Source organism: Falco peregrinus, chromosome W (assembly GCF_023634155.1).
Source record: "Falco peregrinus isolate bFalPer1 chromosome W, bFalPer1.pri, whole genome shotgun sequence".
Lineage (NCBI taxonomy): Eukaryota > Metazoa > Chordata > Aves > Falconiformes > Falconidae > Falco > Falco peregrinus.
This window is the reverse complement of record NC_073743.1, coordinates 1045855-1067859: the sequence shown is the minus strand read 5'-3', so window position 1 is coordinate 1067859 and position 22005 is coordinate 1045855. Positions and strand designations below refer to the sequence as shown.

General features: G+C 43.5%; 1 protein-coding gene and 1 long non-coding RNA gene across 2 annotated transcripts; one reads left to right on the top strand and one right to left on the bottom strand.

Moving 5' to 3' along the window:
* Nucleotides 1-299: 299 nt before the first annotated feature.
* Nucleotides 300-20671, bottom strand: LOC101920495 (complexin-4). Its single transcript, XM_005242899.4, has 3 exons — nucleotides 18371-20671; nucleotides 15234-15321; nucleotides 300-2053 (listed from the first exon to the last, which is right to left on the bottom strand). Exons 1-3 carry the CDS (start codon nucleotides 18535-18537, stop codon nucleotides 1826-1828), a joined length of 483 nt encoding a protein of 160 aa, XP_005242956.2. The 5' UTR covers nucleotides 18538-20671; the 3' UTR covers nucleotides 300-1825.
* On the top strand, nucleotides 10753-20780 carry LOC129783101 (uncharacterized). The gene is made up of 3 exons (XR_008745083.1): nucleotides 10753-11294; nucleotides 13841-13947; nucleotides 20665-20780. It is a non-coding gene; the product is annotated as an uncharacterized LOC129783101 (long non-coding RNA).
* The last annotated feature ends 1225 nt before the right edge of the window (nucleotides 20781-22005 follow it).

Below are 22005 nucleotides of genomic sequence, written 5' to 3'. Positions count from 1 at the left end.
AAAGCACTGCAACTTGCTGGGGCTTGGCAGCCACCACTGCTCTGTGGGGCTGGATGGCGTGGGCCAACCCCAGCAAAGCAGGCTCAGTACAAAGCAGCCATCACAGCTGGAGTGTGTTGCAATTTTATCTTTAGCACTTCACAGACCAGTATGGGAGGCCAGGATTAAGGAAAGGAGAGAGAGAAAAGAGGGGAGGGGAGGGAAGGTAAAAGGCAGAAAAGAAGAGAGGGAGAGACAAAAGTGAAAAGACAGAGGGAGAAAGGAAGGAAGGGAAAGAGAGAAAGAAAGAAGAGACAAACCATACTTTGTGCATTTATTCATTTTAAATGAATGTTTTTACTTGATTGGGTGGAGACAGAGGAGAGGGGAGGGGAGAGAGAGAAAGAGAGACTTATAAACCTGTAGGAAGGTGCTACATATATTCATTCACAAATTTCATTCACAGGCTAGCTCTTGGACAGCTTACAGAGTCCTTAATTTTATACAATATCCAAGCCCCTTGGGAGCAGCATTGCATACACTGTCCATGTACAAGGGCCGTACAACTTTTGTATGGGTTATCATGCATGATAATTGCCAGGGCTATGCAAGTGCAGAGACAGGCTGGTGCTCCCACCTGCCTTAACCACCATGGGGCTGGGGGCCATAACCTCTGCCAGCCCCCCTGGCCTGCCCAGGCTGCATGGGCCCAGCTGGCAGCCCCAACAGCGCTGCAGGCTGCAGCACAGAGCCGTCCCTCCACTAGCCGCCAGCTGCTAACCGGCATCAGCTCTGCTTCTGGAGGAGCTGGAGGCAGTTGTGCCAGCACCTGCTTGGGTTCTCCCCAGAAAAAAACTGCACAGCAGCAAAGATAATCTTGCTTGGTCCTGAATCTAAAGCTGTTGAATCAGATCCTGCCTGTCCCACAGACTCAGATTTAGCACTAGTGAAAGCCGTGCTTTTTCTCAGCGTTTAGGTGACCTACCCTGGCAAATCCTTCAGGTGGCCCAGATTTCTGTTTAGCCTTGTATAGAGATAACTCCTAGCTTGTTTTAGCCTATACAAGTTATTTGCTGGTACCGCAGGCCCCAGCATTTGGCACACATAGCAGCCAGGCAGAGGGACACTGCTGCCACTTCATGTTTGACCTGCATTTGAAGACCACGAGGCTGTGAACTTAGAGCAGCCTGGAGAAGTCTGCATTGCGGACTGACCAGGTATTGCTGATAGCTACCCAGCCTTGGTTCCCTACAAGTCCCCACTAGTTCTGTATATGATGACATTTTTGTCCCAAGCTGTAAAGTCATACACTTCGCTTTTAGCTTCTTGCTATATTTAGTACAGAGATGGTCAAAGCCTTGTTTTTTAAGTTTTTGCAGAAAACATCAACATTTGAGTACCGGATTTGTTTCATATTTTTTGAAACAGACATTTTTTTATTAGAAATATATGTGTTTATTTCTGAAAAGGTTATTAAATGAGTGGTTACCCATATGTTATATATAAGAAGCACAATTTTGCTAAAAAATACACATTTAATAGCATCTTGATGGCTCTGAAAACATGGGAAAAGGCACAATTTCCCCCCAATATTAGCTTTTCTAATTCCATTTTTTTCCATGGGGAAAAATGTTATGTTAAAAAATTAGGATCTGTTCTAACTTCACACTAAGCAGTCACAGCATGTAAATTTTGACATCCCCCCTCGGGGTTTAAGTTTCTCTTTCTCACTTTTCTATATTTACATTTAATGCTATAGAGCTAAATGCATTCCTCTGCCTGCCTGCATTCTGCAGCCCATGTGAGACAAGACTGAATTTACAGCCCTTGGATAGTGGTGTTTCTTCTACATCACAGAACATTTCTGCTCAGCTGCCTGTTTTATTTCGGTGAAGGTGGCTTGTGCCTTTTCTTTGATTGCATCCATGTCCATATTCTGGATGTTCTGCAGCTGTCCCAGGATAGAGTCCTTGTCCTCTTCCTCCACCTGATCTTCTGCCACCATCTTCTGAAGGTCTTCTGGCAAACCCACATCGTCTCCAGCCATCTGTATTTGATTCTCATCCAGTTCACTCTGATACAAGAAGCAGAAAATAGATACAGTACATGAGAGTATGTCTGCTATCCCAGGGTCTATGATGAGTCTTGCTTTTGTTTGTTTGTTTGTTTGTTTGTTTGTTTGTTTGTTTTAGGGAGAACTGAAACATATGCAGGGGTTTTTCAGAGTTTTTAGATGCCACTTAGGAATTCAGGCACTCAGTCAGCCCCCATACAAGTGCTAGAATTTTTCAGAAAACGCCAATTATATTTCTTTGAAGGGTTTCAGTAGTGTCAAAACCAAAGTCCTCAGTGTCATTTGGCATTTTAGAAACTTCTGCCACATGTGTTAATTGTGGTAACATGCTGATGCTGCAGGAAATCCACCACAAGTTACTTGTATCCACCAAAGACCTGCTGCAATCTACTGCCTAGGCTATCAGCTGTTGTGCGATTTGGTTGGTGAAGCCATAGCTTTAGAAAAACTGTGTGGCTACCCTTCCCCTGTTCATTTGTGGTGGGCATTTTTAGGTATCAGCACTAAACTGACACCTTATTGAAGAAAGATGCATTAAACTTAGTAAAGAATTACTGGAAAGAAGGTCCCCATCTTCCCTGAACCATGTCTAAACTATATCTAAGTCTTTGGTTGGCATCTTGGAATTGTGACGAAGAGCAGGGGCTGCCTGACACATAATCAGAGCAGTGCTGGTAAGTGGGGTAATGGGAGGACTTGGACAACAAAAGAGAGGATAGAAGGTTGGGTGTGAGTCTGAGAGAGCAAAAGGAGACAGGAGAAGGAGCTGGTTAAGCAATTAAAAGGACTGAGATGCCATAAGTGCTACACACACTTGCTTCCTGCCTGCCCGCTGAAACGCTGGGGCTGTGTCTATGTTTCAAACAATGGTGATTTTGTTCACATTTTATGGTGGATTGTGATAGATCCAGAGCTCAGAAGAACAGGGTATTTTGACACAGTTCACACATCAAAGATAAGCATTAATGCCTCGTTACATCTCCAAAATGAAGCATGACAGCAGCAAGGGCCTGATATGAATAAGCAGCAACACTGTCAGCAGGAGGTGTTTTTGAGAGTGAGAGCGGTCTTGGGTTTGCATGAATGAATGAATGCAACAATGAATGGAAGGACAGATATGAGCAATGTCTGCATCGTCTCAGGCCTTAGCAAGGACAGGCAGACTGGGATGCCTGACAGCATAGCCACTATTTACTGTTACATATATTTGGAAAATGATGTTTGCAATAACTGTACTTCCCTTGAACCTGATTCCTCCCCATACCTCTTAGGAAAATATGGAGAGTGTATCATGATTGTTACTACCATGTGGCTAAAATGGGTGAGGACATTTCTTGACCTGTTTGGGTAAGAGTTGCTGCTACCAGATCTGTAGGAGCTAGAAACAATATCCCAATTGGCAGAAGTGTTCTTTATTGGTTGTGTGGCAGGAAAAAAATGTGTTAAACTTTTAATCAGCGAGTGCTGGATGTCAGAGGAGCTAACCCTTTTGAAATTCTCCCAAGTAGCAGTAGAGGATGATACGTGAACAATTGTTTGATGCCTTCTTGTACCAAAGCCCACTGTCCTACTGAAGTCTGAGATGTGATGCACAACACAGCCTGGGGATTCAGAGTGTTCTCTGACCAAAGAAGAATGTATTCAGATGTAGTCTAAAGCAGTACAATTCTGCCAAAGTCACCTGCCTCTAGTCACTTGGCATTTACGCTGTCCTTGAACAGACCTAGTATGAGCTTCTGCAGGGTAGGGTCGCTCAACAACAAGCAAAGCAACACGTAAGAAATGTATGGCCTTTTCTCCTTCTTCCAAAATTTGACAGATCTGATTCCATTACTTTGGTTTGAAATGGAGATGTAGGATTAAGTTTCTGATTTTACCTGTTGTTTTGTTTGTTTGGTTTTTAAAAAAGTCTGGTGGAATTGGGTTAAAGCTTGTTTTCTCTCAAGGAGAGACCCGAAGATTTTTCCCACAGGATGCTGTTAAAGTCAGGCTAATGCTGCAAGTGTCCAACTACACAGTGAGCCTGCAGCTCCAAGCACTCACTTCTGAAAGCTGGGATCAGAAATGTGGTGCTGGAAATGCACCACGTCGTTGTCAAACAGCAGCGTGCAGTCTGAGCATGAGCAGGGTGTGCAGATCCCTGCTATCCCAGCATGCACATGCGTAGGGACTGTCACCTGGCCAGATACACTACCCTGCATCAGAATACACTCAGCTTGAACCACAGAGAGCACCTAAAACAGGCAGACCTCATGGACAGGACAGCTGGGGCCATGGGCTCTACAAACCTATACAGAAAGCCCCTCTGGACCCTGGCAAGCAAGCACTGGACGGGATGGCCTCTCTCCTGATGACTTTTAATCTCCATAGTCTCCAGGTCTCTGCAAGTGCTTAGACACCTTTTTAGCATCTCTGAGAACACAGAAGCAACATATATTCTAGTAAATTAAATATGCCTGGCAGTGGTCTCTTGCCCCAAGGCCAGCTGGCCTGGAACAACCCACCGTGATGCTATTGAACTCTCTTGCCCTACCAGACAGAGTGGTCCCATCTAACTGCCTATTGGGAATGCCAGTCCTAACTCCCAAACTGGCTCTGGGAACTGCTTGGGAGAGTGCCCAGGCCAGAACTGGGTCAGACACTAGTCTGACAACTCAACAGCACAGGCAATAGAGCCTTAGTGCCTGGTAATCCTGGGTTTGCATCTGACGTAGTCAGGCTCAGGTCCATTTTGTTACAGGTGCAACACGGAGTTCTTTATACATACATGGTACAGAGGTGTACAGAAAACAGACAGTCTAAACACCTGTTTATACGAAGTCTGATTGTAAACAAAAGAGATCAAAGCTCACAGACAGAATAATCCACAGGGGAGCCACACTTTTCCAGCATTGCTGTGTGGTGTACTGCTTTCCCTAGGCCTAACTTACCCTGTCATAAAGTTTAGCTCTGCCTATGTGCAGAGATCCTTAGGCAGGCAGACCTGGTCCTGTGATTCATCAGGTCTGGACTGCACCAATTACATACAAAACCAGAGTTCATCTTGCCTTGTCCTGCAAGTGGGCTTTTTGATAAGCAATGCAGCAGGGCTGCAGGTACCTTGCAAGTAGGGACAAGGAGACATGGGTTGGAACCACCAGCCTTGTCCCCCCCCATAAGCACCCCCTTGCACCATCCCCACACAGGGATCACAGTCTGGAGTGCGAGGGTGGGGGGTGGGGGAGGCTATTCAACATCCCAGCTGTCGGGCCCTTGTGGGCACCAGCGTGTTGTTGCCCAAGCTGACGTCATTGAGAGCCCCCTTACCCCTGGGGCCTAGAAACCCCACTTCAGCTCATGCCTGGCCCCCAGCCCTGCCCTAAGCAACGTCACAGCTGTGCCCATGCCACAGTGGTCCCCTGCTGAGCCTGGCCTCTTAACTGCTTCTCCAGGAGAGACCATGCCTTTTTTCCTGGACAGCCACTGGGCACTTGCTGGACCCTGCTGCCAGCCCCAGCTCTTCCCGCTGCATTCGGAGCCTGTGGGACCATGCCAGTGGGCAGGGGCACTGCTTGTGTTGGGGTCCCCTGGCTCCCTGGCCTTAACCTTCTCGGGGAGCAAAATCCTGATCCCACTGCTCTGACAACCACACTGTGGCTCCGTTTTTCTCACAGGAGATCCACAGCTGTTTCACTCTGGCCCATTAAGAAAACATTCAGATCAGCAAAAGAATTCTTCAAGCTTAGCAAATACTTGTTTTCAGATACTTGTCTAAAGCCTGTATGCACTGAAGATCTTCTCCTGAAACAAGTTTCTCTTTCTGCCTGGCTGGTGCATCCCCTGGGGCACAGCTAGAGCTTATGTAATGGCTGCATACAAGTAAAAAATCCCTTAATTCTAGAACAGCGCTATTCATTAAATCAAGTCTTAACAATATTCCCATCAGAGCACAATAGAGCAAGAGCTGTTTGAGATTACATGACTGCATGTCCCTTTCATGGTGAGAAGCTTTCCTTTTCAATGTCTTTAGCAGCACTTGTTGAGAAGACACCTGATTGCATCTGAATACTCTTTCCCTCTAAATATCAGTGAACAAAAAACCATCCTGCTGTTCAGTAGCAGAGAATCTTGTAGAGCGGTGCCCACAGAAGTGCTTTGATGAGGGGAGGGGATCCACCTGCTTGGGGCAGATGACATAGTCCCTTCCTGAGGTGCTTTTCATGCATCATATATTCACATAGCACAACACAACCCCCAGCACGTGGACAGAAGAACAGCATTTGTGTGACAACACTCTGACAGAGAGCAGTGGCATTTGAGGTGACATGGTGGATATATGTGCAGACCAGCAATGTGAAGGGCACGGTGGGGCCCATGGGGAGAGGTTGCTGTGCTGCAGACAAGGTCTTTGGACAGGCTGGATGTGCCTCTGGTCAGATGTGCCTCTCCTGCATCACAGGCACTAGCACCTCAAGCCTCTTTGTTTAAACCTTGCAGAAGTTAATTGGTTACTGTATCCCAGTTCAGGAAAAAGGCAGTAAGTGAATAAAAGGGTTTTGTGTGGGTTTTATTTTTATCAATATATTTATTTATCTGTATATCTCATTTAAAAAACTGTTTTGTATGGAGGTAATGCATTGGGTACTCCAAAGATTAAAAAGTTGCCCACAGATCAAATGTCTCATGGCTAAAAACATCTTTCTGGTGACAAACCTAAGTTGACAATTCTGTTAATAGGATTAGGTTCATTAAGGGACTGCTTTCTCTTATAAATCTGGCCCAGATAACATGGAGCTTTAGATTTTGCACTGAAAACGGGGCCCTGCTTGGTCCTGAATGTCATGCTTTTATTTACAATATGTGCTAGTGATTGATACTGGTGATTTTCAGGGTTTCTGTCCCATACTACAGGCTACCTGAAATGACTTTCATTTTTCAAAATACTTAATGCATTATCACAGGTCTGAGAGCATTTTTCTGCCATGATGTTGTATCATGGAGTTGAATCTTTTTCAGGGACATATAGCGTGCATGTAATAATTTCATTTTCTTCCTGATATATGTTTTCGTAAGGGCTGACGAAAAGAAAGCAGACCTTCAACCAAGAAATGCTAAATAGGTAGACACAAGTGCAGAAAAGCATATCCTGCAAAATTTACTTGCAACTGCCACAAATCAGCAAAGCTAAGTACATGCTTAATATCTTCTTTGCCAGCTTAGAGCTCCTGCCCTACCTTGGAGGCAAGCCTTCTACTCTTATTACTGAAATTTGGCCCCAAAGAGCACCTAATGTGTACCAAAGCCAAGATACTGCTGGAGATGGGGCAGATCACCATTGCCTGCCCCTGGGTGCTATGAGGTGGCAGCATGTTCATGGGGGGTCAGCCAAAGGTAGCTGTGGAGACCTGAACACCACCTCAGAACTGAAATAAACACTGCAGAAGGGAGACTTTCAAAATCACAGCAAGACACCCAGCTCCACTGACTTTTAGTTGAGAGCCGGGCTCATAAGCATCCTGAAGCCTTTGAAATTAGCCCTTCTTGGGATTTAAAGCTGGGGCCTCTCAGAACATGGTAAAGCCATGGGGAAGTGTTCAGTAGCTGGCTTGGCATATGCCTCCAAAAGGAAAACAAAGCCTAATGATATTTTACTACTCAGCTGCTAATTAAAATGCTGGTGTTTAGAGATTTAGGCTTACAATCCAATCAACCACTTAAAATCTTGTACTTTTTTTTTTTTCATAATTAATCTTTCTGTAATTAAACTCGCCCTCAGGATATGTTTTCCTCTTTCTTGTCACTATGCTGAGCACTCACGGCCCAGAACAAACGGTATATTGCAGCTGATGAACACAGAAGAGCATAGCGGATAATCTGCCGTTGCTCCTTCTGCCCCTATATATGACGCCAGTCATGCAATAATGTATATACATGTTTCTCCAGGCCTATCCCTTTCTCTTCCAGGTGGATATTCTGTCTGGAGGGAATCTGAAGATGAGGTGCATTTCTCTAGCCTTTTTGATGCCAGGCTATAGGTATGAGAGAGTGCCAACAATCCCCTAATGCATCTGCTGTGGTAACAAATATCAGCTTTACACAGGTGGAGCAAATCCCGTGCTTATACCAGGCCCTGTTGGTTGCGTGGGCCTTATGCCGTAAGCAGGCAGCACACACAGCCTGTCTGGTTCACAGGAGACTGCAATGTTGAGCCAAAAGAGCTCAGCACCGTTGATTCCTCCCAGGCCAGCAGGTTGCCTTGCAGATGACCTGTGCGGTTGGCAGGAGGTACGCAGGTTTGGTAACGCCTGGAGATGTTCAGCTGCTCAGTGCAGACCTGTGTTTCTATAGAGAGGCCTGCAGCTGGAATAGCAACGCCTCTAGGAGTGAAAAAGGGATCAAGGTTCAGGTACAGGCAAGCGTGTGACCTCGATAACCATCTGCGAAAGACTGAGAGGCTAATAACACTTCCATGTAAAGGGATCATTTGAATGAGAAGCTATAGGTGCAGCAATATGCCTTCACTCCTGAAGATGATGAACTGTACCTTCAGATGATTTTAAAAGTCAAACGTCCTTATAGAGAGTCTGTTGATCTGAAATGAGTTGTTAAATAGAACTGTATTCACTTCAAATTTGCTTACAAAAGCTCTGTTCAACACCGACACATTGGCAGGGCAAATAGAGAGGCAGCTTAACTGAGCTTTCTTCACATCATTTTTTCCCTTGCTTTTTTCTGCCCCAGTACCTGTCTCAAAACATTGTGCCATAGATTTTTAAGACAGCACTTCCCTTTCTTGGAAAGTCAGTTAGCAAGGTTTTGGTTGCAAAACCCATGTTTTCAAAGTTAGAGAAAAATAAATTTTTCATCCTCGATTATGAATGAGGTGAGTCTTGCCCGACTGGGAAAACACAGATGATATAACTGTATCTAAGTCACAAGGTCGATTCACTTTTAAGCCAAACTGTAATTTGTCCTTAGGGTTCAATCGAGTAACTGTTTTAAGAGCGGTGCAATTTTATGAACATGACACTAGAGGGCCTATGACGGCTCAGGGCTAGAAGCGGCATCAAACTGATGCTGCAGAAAGAATGCATGATTTACAATTCGTGTTTCCATCGTGTAATCACTTTCTGATCCTAGACGACCTTGTCAATTTGTAGTTGCTTGACTGCTGGGTCCTCTCCTTCCAGCATTTCTGATGTTTCAGTGGGCAAGTCTTTAAACACTTCAGTGACTGTTGCAAATGTTGTAGTGTTTAGTTGTGCTTGGCGCAGAAAATGCATAAACATTCAATCCTATTACTTGCAGGTTCTAAGACAGGCTTTTAAATTCCTCGGTCACATTTGCCTTTGCTCCCAATTCATGCCAGGTGATGGACCCTAAAGGGCTAGCTGGCTCAGACCAAAACTGTGTTAGGGACTGTCCGGTAGCTTAGCAATGGGGTAATGGCACTCGAGCACCAGAAAGCATGCCCCAGCACTGACTCATTTAGGAGTGCAGATTTAGCACGAGATCCACAGAGCACTGAGGAAACTACAAAACTCCTCTCACTGGCAAATGGTAGACTTCCTTGGAATGTGTCCTCCACGAGGAACCCTTCGCATCTGGCTCCTCTGTCAGGATAGCAGGATTGTACTAACCACTGGCCAAAAGCACCACCAGTAGCCACTGACAGGAGGAGGGAAAAGCTTAACCATTAGGCCCACTGCTCACAGACTTGTGTCCCTGCAGATCTGAAGGTAGATGAAAGTGATTGACTGAGCCCTCTGTTAAGGTAGTAATTTACTCTGAGGAGAAGGAAAAATGGCAGCTGGTGGAGCCATCTGAAAAAGTTCAGCACTGTGGGAGAAGGCAGCGGAGATGATATATAGAGAGGTGGCTATAAAGTAAAAGATCAGTCCTTGGAGACAGTGGGAATATGTGATGGGTTTAAATAATCTGCTGGGAAAGCCCGGCTGACTGGCAGGCTCTTGAATCTGGTATCTGTGGGCAAGAGTCCAGAGGGCTAGACCAGGAAACCCGATACATGTAATTTTCCGAACAAGGCTTGATGAATTTGAGTGGTGCCAACACACTGCTTGAATGGCCTTCAGGGCTCTCTTGTAATGAACATCACAGAAGCATTTTTCATAGTGAAACTTTCATTGGCCTTAAGTCATCCCAGGCTTTCTGCTTCGATTCCAGAGTTGCATTGGGCTGTTCGTCTCAGCCTCAAAACTCCACCTCAACCAACATAATATATTTCAGTTCATCTAAAATGCAAATTAGGTACAAGAAGATGGGGTAGGTCACCTCACTGTGAAGGAAATACTTTTGAACTGAATGCCATTGACCTAAGTTTCACTGAAACGCAGGCAGACTTCAGTGAGGCACGTTTGGACAGCAAACACCAAGCCACAAAAAACAGACTGCTAAGAACCCTTGGCTGACATTCCCACTCCTTTTCTCAAATTCTTTCAGATCAAGGACAAGAAAGGATGCAAAGTATCTCTGGTGTCTTTAATACTTTCGGCCAGGTTAAATCCTTCCCACTCAGTTCAGAAAGGCAAGCACAAATCATTTGTGCGAGGGAGGCTAGTATTGCTAGCCAGGTGTGATAGAAACATTACACACAAAACCCTGTTTCTGTGCAAAAACATCTGTGCGACATTTTAGCACATCAGAATTTTGATAACATCAAAAAGATCCAACAATTTTAAAATCATAATTCCTTTTCTGTCTTTACACTCACTACTGGAAATTTTTGTTTCCAGAAAAGCACACCTTTTTATGAAGCGGTGGGTTTTTTTTTAACGGACTTGTTATAAACTTCTCATTAAACATATTCTGAATAACTTCCCAAAGAAATCCAAGAGAAAAGGCGGCTGCTTCTGAACCCTGCCAACTAGTACAAAAAAAAGCAACGTCTGCGAAGCTCTCCCTCAGCGCCGGCTGCCCCGCCGTGGGCTCCGGCCGAGGGCCGGCTTCGCAGCGCAGCTGCCTTCCGGCGGCGGGGCCCGCGCAGCGCGGGCAGCAGGAGGGCTTCGGCCGCGCGGCGGCGGCGGGCGCCGGCTGGGCAGGGCGGGGGCGGCCGGCGGGCCCCGGGCCTACCCGGACCGGCGGCCTTGCGCCCCCCGGCCCACAGCGCCCGGCGCGGGACAGCCCGGGCGGGTGCCCTCAGCCCCGCGCAGTGCTCGTGCTTTCTCGGAGCTGAACCCTGGAGGCTCTGCAGCGGCTGGGAGAGCCTTTCCCTCGGCTTCTCCCCGGGCTGGGCCCTAACCAGGTAGGTGCCCGCAGGCCTCGGGCCGATTCCTGGCTCCTGTTGTTCCCTCATCTCTGTGACAGAACCCTGAGCCATATGAATGAAGTACCCTGTTAGCTGCATGTATTTTGAATGTGTTGAACTCCCTGTCGATAGTTAATTTCATTACTGCTGCTTAATTAATATAGACTAAAAAAGGGGCAGGGATAGTTCTGGAAGCATGAGCCATATACTGCCTTGACTCCAGCGTCTTTGTACAGTAACTTTTCTCTAAAAGAATTTGTGAATATTTTAATCACACTGATACAGTAATCAGGCTTCTGTCTGCCTGGGCCGGCACCCACAGGGGCATGGAGGCTCTTAATTTCCTTGAAATCCCTTGGAGCCCAGCACCTGAATACCTTTGTGGTTCTGTGCCGCAGAGCAGGAGCCTGGGGCTTCAGTTAAACATATCTCGGTTCATTCTATTTGGAAGCTGGTGATACAAAACGGGCCACCAAAACATGAAGAAGTCCATATCTGCATGTGACCAATGAACCAGCAAGCCCCAAGCTCTGCTGACTGCAGGAGATGGAATGAGAAACACAGAGAGCACAGATCACATGGTCATAACACTGTCTGCAGAGGGAAAAGCAACCAGAGGACTCCAGAAAAGAGCCATTATTGCCAGGGCATTTGCTCAAATTTTAGATTTGCAGCAAGTCACTGAAGTAATATTTGACATAACTGTATGTGAAGGGTATCTTAAATGAAGCTGGGAAAACAAATCTCATTAGAAATCTTTTATAAGCAATGAAGGAGTGACCAGGCTAAGTGCAGTTTAATAGCATATAAACTACCGCCATTCTAAGATTTGGAGAGAACTCACGTGATCTTTTAATGATCTGTGAATAAAGTCCCTATGTAAACCTGTCCAAAGTCCAAAGACTTTCCAGAAATAAGCTTTTTTCACTACCTGTATAGAGGCTCAAGTTCAGGGATGGATGCAACCCAGGTTTTAGCAGAGGGAAGACTCATTGGTATCATAAGCTATGGGAACACACGTTCTACTTCTGTGTGTCAGGGTGGAAAGCAACAGCTCTTAAGCTTTCCCCCTTTCCCAGTAAATCTACCAAGTCAGCAACAGGAGATCCTGCATCATGATGCTAACTGCAGAGTAACACAGCATATTAGGCTAAACCAAAGAAACGTGAGAGACCAGAACATGAAGTCAATAAATATTATGCACATACATAATAGAATAATCCAGTAAGTCCAAGAAACAGATCCTGCTCTCAGAAGGATCTGAACCATATTACACAGTCTCTGGACCTATGTAGGTCTCTGGGATCTATGTGCAACTCTGCCTAAGGCTGAGTTCAGATTCAAGTTCAAGTTTGTGAGCACAAAAACAAAGATCAGGTTGTTCTGCTAATTCTAGCTACAGCATTGCAAGAACCAGTGTCTTGGGAGTGGAATACATGTCACCTGATTTCAGCTGTCTGGTCTAAGGTAGCAACCTCACCTCCCTCTGCAAGAGGCATGAGCCACTGGAAGGTGACCCAACTCTGCCTTAAATGCTTATGTGAAAGTTCGGATAGATGAGGCTAGAAGTGCTGGTCTCTTTCCATTGATGACAGTGTCCCTAAATGACTTGCTTGGGTTAAATACTACAGTTTTTCTAAAAACTAAATTAGCTAAATTTACACAAGATGGATTCTTTACTTTCCTCCATTTTAATTAATCAGAAAAGCACTGGAAGGTACCGATCAGAAAACAAATGGTAATGACTCAGAGCTGGCAGGTGAGTGCTAGTGATATAAACAAGGTCCCAAATTGCTAAGAATCACCAAATACTTCCTTGTGGAACATAAACAAAATCTTAAAAAATGCTAACATCTTTACTGTAGGTGGTGGTGGTGGTAGTAGTAGTAGTTCAGAGCAGATGCATGATCCAAACCCCTACAGAGACTACTCTGTCCCATATTACCTCTCTCCTGCCCATGGAAGAAGTTTACAAAATGACAACTTTTCCAAGCACAGAACCCTGAGTTACTTTCTCTGGGCTGCATCTAACACTGCAACCCACTCCGGACAAAACTGGAAAGCACAAGTGGTCTGCACCCACATACCACAACCAAGTGCTGGAAAGTCACAGACAGACACAAAGCCTTTCAATTCTGTGGCCCAGAGCAGAGTCTCTAATTTCAGGGAGCCTTTAAATGCACAGTGGTAAAGGCCCTGGTACTAATTTGCACAAACAAGTCTTCAGTCACTTCTTCAGAATGAATGGAAAATAATATTCAATACTTAATGGACTTTCATTCACACCCTACAACAGTTTGTTTTCTTTTAACAAGTCTTTGGGGAAGGAAATTGTCCAACATTTTTGTTTGTTTGGTTGGTTTTTGAAAACTAGAACTAATTGTTTTCACCCTTATGATCAGTCATCCCTTCAAAGCATGCTAACAGGTTCGAAAGGCTGGGCTGTCTGGTACAAAAGTCTTACTTCTCTTTTCCCCATCATATCATTCTTGCCCATATATCTGCTAGCTATCTTTAGTAGTTTTCCTTCATTTCTCTTACAGAAGTCAACTACTGATTTGTTGTTCCCTATGTGTCTCTTGGAGCCTTTTTTTGAAAATGTATTCACATTTCCCATCTTTTGAGGTTAAACAACAGACTACATGCCTTGGTAAGTTTGGCAATTCGTAATTTGAAATCTTTTAGAATTCTTGGGTAAATACCCATTGGCTCTGGTGTGCCCTTCACCGTTCAATAACCTCCTCTGATAACACTGAGCTGAGAAAATTCCTCTGATTCACCCCCATAAAAGAGACTGTCATAGGGAAACCTATCTAGGGACATTCATAGTGACCCTGCAGTTAAAATGAGTGCCAAGTATTCACTTAACGTTTTCTGCTGTGGGCTTATCTTCCTTGATTCTTTTGCAGAATCCTTCTCTGGCTTTCACTCCCTTAGCTCACCTCAATTTCAGCCCACAGTCCTACAAGAGATACCAGCTTTCTTCATTACAGAACCATCACCTTCTTGTGACAGGAAATTGTCTCCAGAATATTCACGTTTCTAATCTTTTTTTTGAAGTTTTATTTATTTAAATTTTTTTAAGAAGGCAAGATCTGTGGATGTTTATTACAAGCTTAGTGCTGAATCCTGTACTTTGATAAACCTTTGAGTTCTACAGTTAAATCCCTGAAAAACTGGAAGATGATCAGAAAATAAACAGAGGAGCAAGTCTTCCTTCTAAACCAGGAAAACACTTTTAAATACAGAAGAGAGCTATCCTTGTTTGTATCCATGTGTTTTTATGTCAGGAAAATACTATCAACCTAAATGCTAACTATGCTTTCTGTCATGATCCAGCAACTATTGCAGCTGCTGCCTGCTTTTAACAAACCTCCATATTTCTCTGTTGCTTGAAGTTTCTGTTTATATTTTGGTTTTCCTGGGAACATTTGACAGCTAGTGTCAGGAGCACTAAAGAAAAAAAAAATGGACAGTTTGCTTGTGCTTCTTGGAAGAAGATAGTAGAAATGAGCCTTCAGAAGTTTAGCAAAACTCAAGCATACAGCTTGTAGAGGAGTTTTCAGGGACTTCGCGTATTTGCTTATAGCTTTTTTTAAACTGTTGCATGTTGCTAAGTTAAGAACGTATACTAACTGTGAAACCTGATCAGATCAGATGACTCAACTTGCCTAGTCATCTGTTTCAGATCTGACAGTATAGAGAGGGATTATAAGAATCTTTCCACTAGATTCATCTACTGAGCAGAGAAAAAAGGGTCTAAAAGAAGCAGTCGCTACAGGAAACCATAGCTCCTGCCTCCTCCATTTCTGTACTGAGCTGCAGTGGAGCTCCCACTAATGAAGGTGATTTGCCATTTTCAGAACTCTGCACTGGAAGTCAGTTTGTCTTAAAATTGGCCACTGCACCAGATGACATGGTGAACTACAGGCTTACCTTAGGGAGTCTGTACTTTTCTCTCAGATGAACCCTCAGACAGGCTCGCTCTGCTTTTTTGTGTGCAAATGCTGCATCTCTTTCCATCCTGGAAATCAGAAAAAACATTTCTTCAAGATGCTAATAAAATACAGCCTTTTACATGGAACCAGTTGCTTGGCTGCAAAAAGCTACATGCAGGTATTGTTCCCAGAGTGCTGTAACTTGTCCAAAGGCACAAAAAGGAACAGTATCAATGAAGCGATGCTAAGGAGCCAGGCTTCCTGTACCCTAAGCTGTTCTCAGAACAGTTCCCTTGAGTCCTGTGAAGAACTAAGGATAAGCCAATTCTACCTGTCTGGACTTTGTGCCTGTACTAGCTGTGGTTGCTCATTATAACAATGAACAATTCTAATAAGCAGAACAAAGTTTGCTTATTCCATCAGAGCACGTATAGTGATGGGGCTGCCTGCCAATGCTCCTGTTCTATGAATGTGACATTCTCATAGCATAACAACACACACAATGGCAGAACGGTCTTCCTGGGTCAGACCAAAAATTTACCTACTCTAGAGTCCAATCGCCAACAGTAGACAATTGTGGACACTTACAGAAGAAAATCAAGAGTATAAGCACCCTGTATCAAAACTGCCCACCTTCCAAAAATCAGTAGTGTAGGGTACTAGAGCTGGAAATTGGCTCTACAGCACTGTCCTTCACAGCCCTGGATGGCCTCTGTCACCTATGAATTTTCCTGGTCTTTTCCTTCAGAAAATCCTATGGCAATGAATTCCACAGCTTCCCTGCATGGAGAAGTACTGCTTTTGTTTGTGATTTTATAAAAAGCTTTCATTAGATTTAAGAACTCTTCAGCACACTTTTTGGTTAGATTACTTATATATTTATTTGCAAAATGTGTCTCCTCAAAGATTTTTGGTAACATGTGGTAACATTCACCTTCCCCACCCCCCCCACCCCCCCACCCTTCAGTTTTTTTCCCCAGAAGCATTGTCATGGAAATTCTACAACAACATTGATTTTCTTCTGTATTTTGTCACATAAAAGCTACATGCAAGATGAAATGTTATTTTTTCTTTGCTTCCACAAATCACAAATGAGTTTCTGGGTTTCTCTCTCTCATATTCACGTTAACTGGAAGCCATCTTAAACTTCTTTCAGCCAGCCATTGATGGGAAGCTTGGAAAGAGATTTTTTTAGCCTTTCTGGAATATTTCCCCTCTCTTTCTCCACCTTCCTCTTCTGTTGCTCACTCCTCCAGTCAAGCAATTAGCAGCCATAGTCGGTACTGGGATATGCTTCCACAGGGCAGCATGCACAGCATGACTACACATCCCTTTAGGTGTCCTGTGGGGCTGAGGGTCAGGAGGGGATTTTCTGCTCAGGTGAATTTGAGCTTTTCAGTTGTCCTGGCATCATGGGAAGACATGGCAAAACTTACTCAGCCCATCTCCCACCATTGCCTGGGCCCTAGCGTCTGGCCTAATCTTAACACCTTTTTGTTCTGGAGGATCTAATTATTCCCTGGAACATGAAGCTTTGTGGGAACAGGGAACAGATGTGGGAGTAGTTACGTGACAGTCAAGAGCCTGTGATATACAGCACAAACTGGTGGTCCCCTCTTGCTTAAACTCTTGCAGTGCTGGAAGCAAATTCTATGCAAGCGTGCTGGAGACTGCCAGTGCAGGTCACTTGTTTGTTCCTGCGTATTACACATTTTCCTGAGAAACAGTAATCTGTGCATTTTTGTGTGTTTTATCACCAAAAAAACCCCACCCAAACCTGAGGAGAACCCAAGGCCTGAATGGTTGTGCAAAGGCCAAACCCTGCCCGAGTGTGACTCCACCGAGGCACTTCTCTGATCTCCACTCTTGTACAGCTGAAAACTGGGTAAAATCCAGTGCCCTGAAAACAGACATTCTGCCCATGACAGAGGTTTCTGACACACATTTACAGCAATGCACCAGTGTGCACTGTCCTGAGCTAATTTTTGCTCTCTGAAAGTACATCAGATACTCCTATTATTGTTCCAAATGGTACTTTCCTGAGCATTCCCTGCACCCATTCCTCAGTACAGTTCAGCATGTAATGAACTCATGCCACACTGGAAAACATTGTAAAAATAATTATTTTTCCAAGCATTTTCCCTATTCTCAGGAATCCCGTTTTGCTTCTCAGTCTCAATAAAGCATCCTCCTGCTGGCAGGTGGTTATTTATCTTTTAAATATCCCTTGACAAACTGCAGAGCAAAACATTCTGTATTTTATTCCAAATGAAATGATACCTGTTCAAGGTTTTATGATATAAATGGCTACTGCTAAATACAGACCTGGATACCTCAAATTCCGTCAGTGATTAACCTTTCACCTATAATCATCTTACACGAAGGATTTACACAACCATTATGTAATTGACCATTAGAGGAACAGATGCATTTGAGATTTAGAAGTCAATCGTTTTATTTATAATTATGCATGATTTGAACTCCTACATGTTAAGTCCTTTATTTTGTTTCTGTTTTGATATTTAAACACAGCAAGTGGTAAAGATCAAAATTACAGAAAAAATAAAAGTGAGATTTAGTCAGCTGAAAAGTTCTGCTTTATTTAATAGATTTTAGAAAAAGTAACTGAAAATGCAACTACAAAATATAACCATCTTAAAACTTTTCTCTAGATGAAAAACATCCATTTAACATAGCACTCATTACTTTTTCATTTTTGCCGTAATAAACTTGCACAAAGAAAAGATTATGTATTGAAAGTGTACTCCAGATGGAGTTCTAGGAGAACAATTCATAATACATTTTAGAATTAACCCCTGCATTACAAACAGCTTTATACCCATGGAAAAAACTGACAGATAAAGTAACATCAACTAGGAATGAGTTCAGCATGTCAAGGTGTGGAGATCGCAGGAAAGTGTAAGAGAGAGTTGTAGGATGGGTTGGAGGGGGAGGATAATATTTTATCATTTCCAGTTGGTGAACTTTTTATTTTGGAAAGCCTCTCTAGCAAAGATTGGTCTGCTTTAGAAAAAAGGGGAGAGCTGGATGTTTGGCTTTTTCTTGGGATGTTTTTATCTGCACAAAGTTACCAAGAATCAGCCCCATACTGATAATAAGGGAACAGGTACTCACTTCTCCTCAACCATTTGCTTTTGATATTCCTCATACTCCTCTCTGGTCATTTCTGCGGCTGCTGCTGGATCAGAAGGAGTGCTTTCTTCTTTGCTTTCTTCCCCTCCACCTCCAAGTCCCAAATTCTTTACCTGGTTGCTCAACATACTTTTCATTAAAAAGGCCATCTTCTTAAGAAAAAAGGAGCTATAAGCAAACAACTACAAGGAAGTCAAACCAAACCAAAAATGTTTTCAAAACCAACAATTGTAAGCAAGAGAGTTTTTACAGCTACATCAGCTCTTCAAGGGCACAATGCTAGTGAAATGTGAATGCCAAAATCAGTTTGTCAGCCATAATCTGGATTAAAGAGTGACTCCTTAATATCTAGAGGCAGATGGTTCAGATTACTCCAAAAAAATCATTAGATGCACCTACCTACTTTTTATATTAATACCTTAAGCTAATTGTACACATACACAAAAAATCAATTATAGTATGCGAAGGCATTTTGACTTCAGTCTTGAAACTCTCATTTCCACAGAGGTGAAAACATTCCCTGGAACACAATAGACCTGAATTAAAAACCTGGTTGACTAAATGGCCACAATAAAATTGTAAATTTGAGGCTACTGAGCAGAAAACCCTTTTAGATTTACACAATTAAATGAGATTTGAAAACTGGAATTCTTAATTAAGCAAAAAACCCAATCCTTTTTATCCATTAACATTTTATCGCATTGGACAGAAAGTACATTGAATGATTTTTCTTCATCCACTTTTCATGTGGTTGGTTTGTCTCACAGATGAATGGGTCATTACTGCTAGCATTACTATTTTTTTCAAGAAAGTAATCACGAAAAAAGCAAATCCCATCTTGCTATTTTGCATTCCTTAGGGTTTGTTTAAACTCTTCCCCAGGCTCTCTCCATCTAGATCACCCTTTGGTGCTGCAGAGAACACCTAGTGCTTTTAATCTTGTTAGTAGAGAAATGAATCTGACTGATTCTGTATGCTATAATGCAGCCTTGGTATCTGTTGTGTTTGGGTTGCTTGTGTAGGTCCTTATCCTTCAAACTTTTATTCACATCATTAACCTCACTGAGTCTATTCAGGTGAAGATTTGCGGGATCTGCCACCTAGATCATAGACTATTTTGGGAAAGAAAATCTGCTACATCTTAAAAGTTCATGAATTTGGGTTGTGAGCATTTATCCTACTATGACTGGCTGCGCATGCCTTAATGAAACGTTCTGTAATTTTGATTATCTAAATGCTTCTCCCAGCACTCAATTTCACTGAGAGATGGGAGGATTCCCCTTTGCCTAATGCCTTAATCTGTATTAGAGCCTAATTAAAGCAGACCTGTTACTATTAAAAAAGAAACAAAAAACCAAAAAACCAGGACGTTCTGTAATCCTGGATTATTAGTGATTATACAGGAAACTATTTTTGAAACAGAGGATCACTCAGCAGCACAAATTCCAAATCACAACAAAACTACTTTGATACACTACAGATACCTAGAAAGCATTTTCCTTAAATAAAACTTTATTTTTACCATCACTGTGCACTTTCAGAACTAGGCATAAATTGCAAGAATTTGTGGGAAGAATCAGCTTCTTACCTTTGACCATCTCTGACCTTGATTACTGAAACTGTACTGCGCTTGTCCAAATGGCTAACAAAACTGAGAACGCAGGCATTAGACAGCTAATCCCAATTTAAGCAGAGAATGCTAAACTTGAGCATGTATTAAGTCTGCAGTTGAATGCATAAAATCAAGTGAAGTTTGTGATCTGGAAAATGTAAACCCCACAACCCCAGCATTAAGTTTATACACAAGGTATCACTGCTCCTGCTTCAGAGTTACTTCAGAATGGACCTGGCAAAGTTACTCTGACTTTGTTACACCCAAAGACTTCCCTGGTTCAGTTCGCTGCCTCGCTGAGGCATCCCACAGGCAGTCCTGCTGCATTTTGAAGGCTGTGTTTGTTCAAGAGCTCACATCTAGCTAGCTAGTGCTGTGGGCCCACTGCAGGACAGCTGTAGCTGTGCAGGCATGCCAGCTCCAGCAGAGCGTGGCATCGCCATTACTACTTCCCTTATCCTTGTGTAACTCTATCACCTGGTAAGTGCTGTCCGACCCTGCCCAATGGTACTTCTCTGTTATTTTCCCAACCTGAAGACAATATGGACAAGCAGGAATGGTTCTGACCGGCAACCCTTTTTGCCTTCTGCTAAAACCAAAACCTTGCTCACTTTGCTGGTATTTGAGAGTCCTGTAAACAGGCCTAACCTAACATCTCTTTCAGGAGGAGGGTCAGTCTTTGGATGAAGCACTGACAGCTGAGCAGTAGTGGCAACCCCACGACCCAGAACAAGGCCAGAAGAGCACAGAAGAGCACCTCTGTTACACAGCCAACTTTAACCCTTTGTTTTTATTTCTTCCTTTTAAATTCTAGAAAATTACTGGTGTTTTAAATACTGCTCTGAGAGCAAGCCCCTGAAAAAAAAAAGGTCCTTAGCTCCTGAACTACAGCCTGACTCATGTAAATGACTTGCCCCACACTGGATCTTCTGTCTCCCACTCTTGAGATCCACTGTGCTCTGAGCAAAGTGAGGGGAAGAAGGCGCTTGGTCAGTTCAGGCATCTCTAGAAACAGATGGTGGCTAGAGAAAGAGGGCATCACAACGCTGCATAAAAGTTTTGGTCTTGCTCACCTTTGCACCTACTGTTTACAGCACAAAGCTAACAACAGAAACTGGCAACACAGACAGCAGCAGCTGGAAGATTATCTTCTCGATCTGCTTCAGCTCCACAGCCAAGCTGTATCTTAACACAAGTATGTGGCACAAAAGGGGCCAAGAAACACTGCATGAACCATGTACAGATCACAAAGAGGTTTTCAGCAGCTTGCAAAAGCCATTGAACAGGTTAAACTAACATATTGCCACCGTTTACATGCTGATCCTAAAGCACAGATGAGTTCAGTAACAGTACAGGACACATCACAGAAAAGCATGCTATGACACAAGTTTAAGAGCAGATAAATCTAACTTTTGATGGTTAGTATTTCCTCTAAATAAATGTGTTTTGACAGCTACTTGATGAAATGCTAGAATGTTGTCCTGCGACATCACTACTCAGTGCCAAATGCCTTGAGTCCACTTGCAGCAGCTGGCTCATCTTTATGTAAAATTCTCCTGACCGGAACAGGGAGCACCACTGGGCACTTCACAAATACAACATGCAGCACTGATTTTTCCAGTATTATGTTTCAGTCTTCTCTAAGAGTACAGGGAGTGTATCTGTAAACTTTGTGCTGTTTGTCTTTACTGAAGAGAAGCTTTGCTAACTTTGGGCACAAGTCTTGGCTGTAGAGACTTTGATCCCTACAGAAGTGTTAACACCACCTTCTGCCTAGAAGAGATGCTTTCACAGAATTGACTGGGAAGGCAAGAAAGCTGAAAACTGGCTTGAGAAGGGATTGCTGAGAACCTGAGAGATCTTGCTTACCAGGTCTTGAGAGGTCTTATGAACATTCCTAACAGCAAAAGACTTTTCAATGTTAGATTTGAAATTCAAGACAGCAAAAAACGCTTGAAAAGTTACTGGCCCTATTGGCACTAGAAACTGATGAGAAACACACACA

Excerpts from the sequence above, each read along its gene's own strand:
- LOC101920495 (XM_005242899.4), bottom strand. The coding sequence starts at position 18,537 with ATGGCCTTTTTAATGAAAAGTATGTTGAGCAACCAGGTAAAGAATTTG. Across the intron at positions 15,322-18,370 it reads AAGCAAATGGTTGAGGAGAA|GATGGAAAGAGATGCAGCAT; the intron begins GTGAGTACCTGT and ends TCTGATTTCCAG. Across the intron at positions 2,054-15,233 it reads AAAAGTACAGACTCCCTAAG|AGTGAACTGGATGAGAATCA; the intron begins GTAAGCCTGTAG and ends TTCTTGTATCAG.